Source organism: Aptenodytes forsteri, unplaced genomic scaffold (genome assembly GCF_000699145.1).
Source record: "Aptenodytes forsteri isolate BGI_AS27 unplaced genomic scaffold, ASM69914v1 Scaffold2, whole genome shotgun sequence".
Lineage (NCBI taxonomy): Eukaryota > Metazoa > Chordata > Aves > Sphenisciformes > Spheniscidae > Aptenodytes > Aptenodytes forsteri.
Window position 1 is genome coordinate 11,698,045 of NW_008795695.1, and position 8,935 is coordinate 11,706,979.

The 8,935-nt window shown below is 42.2% G+C and overlaps 1 protein-coding gene across 1 annotated transcript in view; it reads left to right on the forward strand.

The window, feature by feature from the left end:
• The first annotated feature begins 1,087 nt into the window (after positions 1-1,087).
• Positions 1,088-8,935, forward strand: part of BACE2 (beta-site APP-cleaving enzyme 2) — a 26,771-nt gene continuing 18,923 nt past the window's right edge. Inside the window, exons 1-2 of the mRNA XM_009283091.1 lie at positions 1,088-1,091; positions 1,963-2,092. Of these exons, the coding sequence (XP_009281366.1) occupies positions 1,088-1,091; positions 1,963-2,092 (134 nt within the window). The remainder of the gene's footprint in view (positions 1,092-1,962; positions 2,093-8,935) is intronic.

Here is an 8,935-nt window from a genome sequence, read left to right on the forward strand (position 1 = left end):
ATATGATTTCTATCCCAGAGAGGGGGGAAAAATGAACAGTTCTTACTTTGTTAGGTAGTTGACAAAATGTTAGGCTTTTGATATCATTGAAATAAAATATGTAGCAAACTTCGGATTTTATTGCAAGCTATGCCTCAGAGGTTCTTATTTTCTTTTAAAGCCTCAGCTCTTGGAGTCAGGTGAACTTGTAGATGTCCTTTTGTTTTGAAACATCTGTGTCTAGCTCGTGTGGTTGCAAAATAAATTTTAATGTATTGTCTCCGCTTAATCTAAAATCTAGGATGCAGTGAGGCACTTGACTAAGGTTGTGGGTTTGTTTCTTTTTAGTCTTAAAATTTTTGCATGATTAGGCCTGGGAATACCAATGACAGAGTGTGCATGCAGTTCAGAAGAGAGTCCCATGGATTACTAGTTGTTTTTGTGTTCATGTTTTAATTTCAGAGCTCCTCAGACCCATACTATATTAACTAGGTAAGACGAGGGTAACCATCTCCTCCCTCGCCCTCCATGTGCAAATGAAAGATGTTTTTAAACATCAACTCACACGTTTTTTTTGTCTATGCTCGGTCTTAAACTTATTAAAGAAGGATTCAGCATATCTTCTCCAAATGCTTTTTCCTCCTTTGTCTTTACTCTCCTTTCCGAGCTCGGCCCTGTTTCTCCACTTCCTTTGTCAACATTAAACTAGTTTCCCCTATCGTTCTCTCTTACCCTTTCCACATTCACTTTCAGTGCTAGATCCCTAGCTACCTCATGTCTTAAGGGGTGATGAGGACTACCAAAGTGGCTGGTTCAAGCTGGCTTTAAACCACGGTCAACCCAGTCCTCATGTCTCACTCCCTCCTACAGGAAAATTCTTAATTCCTTAATATTTTTCTGGGGAGCAGGTGTCCCCTACTGCCTAGGGCATAATGTCACAATCATTTTAAGCCAATCTGAGACCACGCTGTCACCAAAGGAGGCAATCGCCCTTTTCTAGTATCTGCTCCTACCATCTCTTTTCAAGTAGCTGTCTGATATGGCAGATGGCTAATTGTTTTTTGGTAACTGTGGGTGAGGAACCTGATCTGCTTTGCATCACAGCGCCATGGGTACGAGCGCTTATGCCAAGAAGCCCTGGGAAGCATCCAGCCAAGAGCAAGGGGAAAAGTGTGACCACTGCTTTTGGTAGTAGTACAGTCTCTGACTGACTTAAATTATCATTTAATGCCACCTGTAGTTTCAAGGTCTTGCTGAAAGAGGTGGTCCTGCATCCGGCTGCTCGCTCCCATGCTGTTACCTTCTGATTTGTGCTAGCACAAGCCATCATGCAGCTGTGGTGAACCAGCCTGCTAACCTGAGCCAAATGGGAAAAGGAGGCGTCTTGTTTTGTCCATGTGGTTTTGTTAGGCAATTTTTGGCCTAAATCATCCTCCCAATTAACCAAACAAGTGGCCCACTCTTAGGCCACCTTTCACTCCATGCTTTTCACAGTGTTTATAAATCTGCCATCCTCCCACTTAAGGGCGGTGAAAGCTGTGGTATGTTGCTGCTGCTCGGGATGAACTGTGCAATGTTCCTGTGCTCTCCAAGCCACGAGGCAGCTTCATGCTTCTGCTTATTCCTGCTCAGACTTGCACTCAGCCCCTACCTAGAAACCTCATAAGCTCTAAGGCAAACAGTGCTTTAAACAGTACGCAATTCAGCGTGTGACCCGGACGAGCCAGGTTGCCGAGACACACGGGTTGGGCCAAAAAGAAATTTCAGATGGTCATGAATTCCTCTGCTGTGCGAATATGAGCTTGTCGGGTTTTCCCCCTTCCAGGAATGTGACTATTCTAAAGCATTTCAGGGGCTGCAGTAGCATATCTTTCCCAAAAGTGACACTTTGTATTTATTTTTCAGGGCAACTTTCATTATAATTTTAAAACTGAAGGTAGTTCAGACAAAAACTTTAATGATTTTTTTTGTTTGTTTATTTAGTTGGATATGAAAAACACCTCTTCTTTCTTCTGTTTCGGCAGTTAAATATTCTGGTTGACACTGGGAGCAGTAATTTTGCTGTAGCAGGTGTGCCTGATCCTGATGTCACCTCCTACTTCAATACCAAGCTGTAAGTACCTGTTCTGCACGCCGTGATGGGTTAGGGTGTCTTTTAGATTCTGACTCCTCCACGCGAAAGAGGGTGGTAAGGCAGTTCAGGGGCTCCTGTGACATCCCATGAGAGTGGGAAGATTGGCTGATGCAAAGCCCTGCCTGACACCATGAACAGACCCACTGAGCTCTGAGTGCAGTGCTGGTTAGAGCTGGAGAAAAAAGAAGATTACAGGGTAAAAATCGTTTGCAAAAATCACACCAATTTCAGCCAATTTCTCATCCGAATAGTCTTGGAAGGAATTGAAAGTTTAAATATACTTTCCCTGTGTCTAAAACCAAAAATTAAAACCCAGTAATTGTATCTGTTACTTGACATTTCATCCAAAACCAAAATTAGTTAGTCAAAAACTAATTTGTTGTTTAGTTTGGCCAAGGGCCTCAATCAGTTAGTGATCTGGACAGACCCTGCTGAATCTAGTTGTTTATAAGATAAGACTTGGTGCTTTTGGTGCTTGTTATGCACTAAATTTGCTGTGTTTAGCATGAGCTGACATTAGTCACAGCCAAGCACAGCTTTGTCTGAATCACTTTCCCTCCTTCCTTCCTTTCTGCCCTTCTCTAGTTTCAATTATTTCAGGTAAACTTCTCCAAAACACAGTGTCTATCTTTAGCTGAAGCATATGGATAAAAATACTTCGAGGACTGGGAAGCTGGAGAGTATCACCATTCTCATTACCCCTTTATGTATTTTAACTTGGGGTTTTGCACTTTTTTTTCAATAAGATGCACTGGTAATGGAGGGAAAGCCGATATTTCCATGCTGCTTACTAAAATAGCCTTACCTCCTGTCACATATTCAGATGTTAATGGAGATATTTCACATCTCACTCTGATATGACACAGGTCTGGAAAGTCCAGAATTTGCACTTGAAAGCTGTTTCTGCACTACTGCAGAGTTTTACATGCCAGCTGTCCCCTTCCATAGGTAGTGGCTAGAGGAAATTTAATTGCAAGGAATTAAAAGCACAGGCATACCTTCTCTCTTTTCTCTTAAGTGATGTTATTTTGTCTGGAAGGGCAAGGCCTCTCTCATAAGAACCATGAACCATTAGAAACAGCAACAATGGCAGAGGTTGTGTGTTGAGAAAGGCTGTGAAATCGCTTGAAGGTTGCAGTCTCTTATCAGTGTTCTCAGTGTACACTGTGTGTTGAGAACTTTGATATGAAGTTAATAATGAAACCTTGAAATTTAGGCCCTGAAGACTTAAGGGTGCTTTGTAAAATGATTCAAACTCAAGTCATTATAGTCCAGAGCAATTGCAATAGCAATTTCTGGTTTGCGTTGGATTGATGGAGTACTGCAGTATGCTCAGAATAAAGTGCAACCATTAGCATGCTCGAACCTGGCTACACCATGCTTCTTCCATTTTAAATACTTTAAATACTTTTAAATAAATGTCATCCAGGAGGGATCCCAGCCCCACTGAAATCAGTTAGATGTTTCAAAAACGTTTGCAAGAAAACTCTGTAGGTCACCTAGTATATATCCCAAATGAGGCAGGGCTGTCACCAGATCAGGTCAGCCATGGCTGAGTCCAGCCAAGTCCTATAAACCTTTAAGGGTGGAGAATCCATTCTCTCTCTGGGCAGTGTGTTTCAGTGCTGTGCCACACTATCCTGTGGAGGAAATATTTCCTGTTGTCCAACCTTAACCTCACAAAATGTAACTCCTGGGTGTTGCCCCTTGTGTTATTGTCTGGCACTGCAGAGAAAGGTTTGGCTGTGTCATCTTTGTAACTGTCTTTCAAGTTGTTGTAAACTGCTATGAGATCTCCCCTTAGCCTCTTGTTTGCAAAGCCGAAGCCCAGTTCTCCTCAGCCTCTCATCACAGGTCCTGTGTTTGTGGACCCCGACGTATCCGGTAGCCCTCTGCCAGTCCCTCTCTCTTTCTCCAGCTCCCTGTTGAACTGGGTTCCCACAGCTGGCCACAGTCTATTCCAGGTGTGGTCTCACCAGTGCTGACCAGAGGGGGAGAGCAACTTCCTTGGATATGTTGTCCATGGCCCGCCAAGTGTGGCCTGGTGTAAAGTTTGTTGTACGCACAGGGTGCATACGGTGTTGGTTCTTATTCAGCCTAGTGTCTACCATCACCCCAAGTCCTTTTGAGTCCTTTTCAGTTTCTTCCCAGTCTGTCCTGATGCATGGAGTTGTTTTATCTCAGCTACAAAACTTTGTGCTTGTCCTTGTTGAACACCATGAGGTTTCTGTTGGCTCAATCTTCCCGTTTTTCAAGGTTCCTTTGGATTCAAGCTCCGCCATTCAGCATATCAACTACTCCCTTTAATGTAGTGTCCTGTGCAGATCTGCTGAGTGTGCAGTCTGTCCATCGTGTAGGTTCTTGATGAAGATGTCGAACAATTTTTCTTCTACTCAAAACCCCTGGGGCACTATGCCTGTCATGAGCCTGATGTTGAGCCAATAGTCGCTGCCCTTTGGGCCCAGTGGCCTAGCCCATCTTCAACCCCCACAGTGGTCTGTTTGTTCAGCCCCACATCCTCAGCTTCCGAATGGGAATGCCATGGGAGGTGGTGTCAAAAGCCTGACTGAAGTCAAGATGTGCTACAGCCACTGCGGTCTCCTCATCCACGTCGCCAGTCATCTTCTTGTAGAAGGCAATGAGGTTGGTGAGGTATGATATGCCTGTGAAATTCCTCATTGAGTGTCCGTGATTACCTTCTTGTCCTTCATGTGCTTGGGAACAGATTCCAGGAGGTTGTTCTCCAAGACTTTTCCTGACCTGAGGTGAAGCCCAGTGGCCTATAGTTCCTTGGGCCCTGCTGTTCATCTCTTTTTGAGACTGGCCTTATGATAGCCTTTTCCCAGTAGTCAGGTTGCCTTCCCTGGTTGTCATGAGTTTGCATAGATGGTAGACGGGGGCCTTGATATCACATCAGCCGGATCTGTAAAATTACCTGAGTGACCTTTACCCATGTGTAAATAAGACAAATGACCTATGTGCACTTTTCTTCCACACTATGTGGAACACTTCAACATTAGATAAAGAGGTTCCCTCTCATCTGGTAATCATTCCTGGAGTTTTTCCCTATATTGTCATGAAGTGCTTCCATATCAAAGTCATAAACTGCAAATTGAAGACGAGGGGAAAGAAGGATTAGTAATTTGTCAAGTTAATGGGACTGAGTTATAGATGTGTGCATATTAGAATATTAATATTGTGTTGGAGAAAGAGAGTGATAGGTCTGGATTTCCTGATTGCCATGCTCTTAGTTTAATTTTACTCAAATGATCAAAATGTGGAATTAAATGCATGACTGTTTTTTGACTGAAATTGAGGAGGATGCATAGGAAAGGCATTATCTTTGTTTCAAAGGACCCGGAGGGTGTGTTGTTCAGGAAGAGCCCTCCTTGAGCAATTTTAGAACTAGCTTGTTAAATGATGTTGTATGTCATATAATTTGTGTCGTATAATTCTATTGTTTAATTATCTGGGTCTTTCTGTACAAAACGAATAAAGCTGTTATCATGAACTCTTTCACAACTTGGGTTTTTGAGTGGCTCTGACAAAACTTTGCTGTGAAAAGTTCGGAGTCTGCTGTGATGATCATGCTGTATAAGTCACCATGATGTATAAGGTTTTGGGAAATGGCCTAATTTGTCCCAAACTGAAAAGAAATCACAGCATTTGTTTCTCAAGCTGTTCAAAATAACAAGTAGTTTTTGTTGAGTATGCTACTTATGATAAAAGAGCTACTTAAACAGATGTATGAAGGATTTTTACACTTGAAACTAAATTATCAGTGATGGCTCCATAGCGGTATGTGAAAGAGTGACATGCTCAGGGCTGTCAGTATTCAGCAACAGTATTCAGTTTTATTTCAGTGTGAGTACTACTGCCTTACCATCTAAAGTTTCAAGAGCAAACTGCTCAAGAGTTGATCATTCCAAAAGATAGGGAGGTAAGAAAATTATGGGCAAAAAATTGAGGTAATACAGTAAGGTATATACTAGCAAGCAAACATAAGCTGCTGCTGAGTTTGGTTGTGTACACTGTACAGTTTATGGTTTGAGGTAACTTATAAACTTGTTACAGAACCCCTGCAAATTAGATGGGACGACTTGGTTAAAAATCAGTCATTTATGTTGTGGAATAGTTTGCTTTTTCTTAAATTTGTTGGCCCTGAATCACTTATCTTGTGCCATCCATCTATCACTAGAGAGGAGATAAAAACTTCTGTTCAGATTTTTTTTGCCCATTGCTGTTTTCTGTCCCTTCTTTGCCATTGCTGTGTGTGAAGACATTGATTTGGTGCTTAGGAAAGAGTGAATGGGTAAGCAGGAGAATCTGAAGTCCCGGTTTGTTGCAGATCAGCAAGAGAGCATGGAATTAAGAAGGAATTGCACATGTTTGGTGAGGTCGGTGTTAAGCAGGGCTTTCTGCGTAGTGGATTTGCTGTTGCCGTGTTAAGCTTCCTTTAAATGAAGCATGACATGAGAAATAGCATTTTGGCCATGTTTTGTTCAGTGCTATACGCTGGTAATGCTGGTAATGAGGAGTAACTCTGCATGAGAAAATGAACCCATTGCTAGTTTTCTCAGCTGAGGCTTGAGATCCATTCGAGATTTGAGGACCACGTTTCTGTTGGCTGCGGAGAGAAGGTAGTAACCAGGAAGGAGAGGGAGAAAGGAGTAGTGGCACTACAGCACCATAATCTAGGAGCCTTTTTCCTTGCCTCTGGCTAAGGTACACTCTGTCCTGCCGGACAAGCTGAATTTCTTATTTTCTCATCATAGCCACAACGGCTTGTTTGGAATTTTTTGTGCTGTCTGTTTCGCTAAAACACTCAGCCCATGAATTAGAACAAGTCTCTAGTTTTGACCTCTAAAGAAGTTTTCTTCCTTTGGATCAGTGAGGTGGAAAAACACGGGCTGATTACAGTCAAGAAGATGGAGCAGGAAGTGGTTTTTCAGAACAGAATATAATTACTGCCACAAGGATCATGTGAGATCCCTTCCCACACTAGGTATTTTGCTCCTTGAAGGAAATAATAAGGCTTTCTCTTCAATGCGACATTTGTGCGCTTTACAAATGGGGTGGCTATCCTTATACCCATTTCTGCAGGTGGGGAAGCTGAGGCACAGAGGGCGAGGAAGTGACTTGTCCTGCCTTTCCGCAGGAAAGCTCACCAGCTGTGCTGGAAAACGAACCCAGTCTTTCTGTGTCCTGATCCACAGCTCAATCCATCAGGCTGTTACTGCTTACGGAAGAAGAGCTATGTGCTGCTGCTGTTGCTAGTCGTGCAGTGTCTGTATTTGCAGATTTGCTTCACTTTATTCTCCCAGCACTCACTTTTCTCTCTGATTTCAGATGTTTCCTCTTCTGTTGCACAGCCAGACACTTTTCTACATGAAGAACCCTGTATTTTCCATTCCTTTTCCTGCCCCCCCTTAGTTTCTCTTATGTCACTAATTATTTAGATTTATAAAATGTACTGCCAGTATCACAGCAGTGCTCTGAAGACCCTGCCTAAGTGGAGGTGTCCCTTTGTCTAAGTCTCATACAAATGCAGAATTACACAGAAGGGTAAAACAGCAGTAGCAGTAGAAGTGACCAGATACAAGTAGTAACAGTATCTCTGGAATTCGTGCATTTTGAAATATAGTATGTGGGGCCTATTATCTCATGTATTTCTGCTGTCTTGGCTGTTACAAGCTATTGAGCCCTAAAGACCCTTGGAGAGCTAGGTGTTGGGAGTATCAGGAGCTGCTTAGGGTTAGAGCCTGGCCTCTTACTACTCCTTCCCTCCCTTAGCTAGGAAGAGGATCAGTTGCATGGTCCATATGGCCAAATTGTCCCTCAAGATAAAGTGTCTGCTCAAATGGATGGGAGTTGTCTGTGTTGTCATCTAAAGGTTGTTCCCCATGACAGGCAAGATCACACCGACTTCATTCTGGCAAGCTCAGGTACAGGGGGCTGTGAAGCCACTTCATGCGGCTGTTTCTGTCAGAGCAGCTGTTAGATTAAAGCTGGGTTGATAAAACTGTCTGTACTTGATAAATCACCTGCACTTTCTATTGTTTTACACACATGTAAAGGTGGTGTTATGAAATTATTTTAAACTTTTTTTTTTTAATTTACTTTTAAAAAAGCTGTCAAGCGAAAAGTCTGTTCAGATGAACCGAGCATGGTCATCTGTCTCTTCAGAAGGGGAAGCTGTATGCTGAGGAACGGGACCAAAATAAGTTGTAAGAGTCTAGAACTTTTGTAGCTCTTCAGTAGTGATGTGGGTGGAAGATGATTACTATATTTATACTACAGGATTTTAAAATGAAATATTTATTAATGTTTTTTCTAATGTTTTTGTTAAGCCTTCTAAACAGGATTCTTTTCCTTTCTTTGCTTGCCATACTTAACTGCTCCTTTGCCTTTGCTGCCCTGGTCTAGAAGGAACTCCTTCCTTTCCTCCTCCAACTCAGTGAATCATTTGTTAATAATATCCAAGTCTACTTACTTCCTGATAGATAGACCAAACTGCAGATTTAGAAAGCTTGTGTCTTCCAGATGATGCTCACAATAATATTCCAATTTACCCAAAACGGATTTTCTAATAATATTAATGAGGTATTAGTCTGCAGCGATTCAGTTAGCTTGGCATTTCAATTTGAGATTTGAATTCAGAAGCTTTTCATTTCCTAGCACTGCTTAATACGTTCTGTCTCCAGTTAAGAGTATTGCTCCTATTGTGATGGACCTGTCTGAGTCAGGGACACATTGCACTAGATGGCATAATATCGTAGATTAAAAAAAAAAAAAAAAAAAAAAAAAAACGAGGGAAAATTT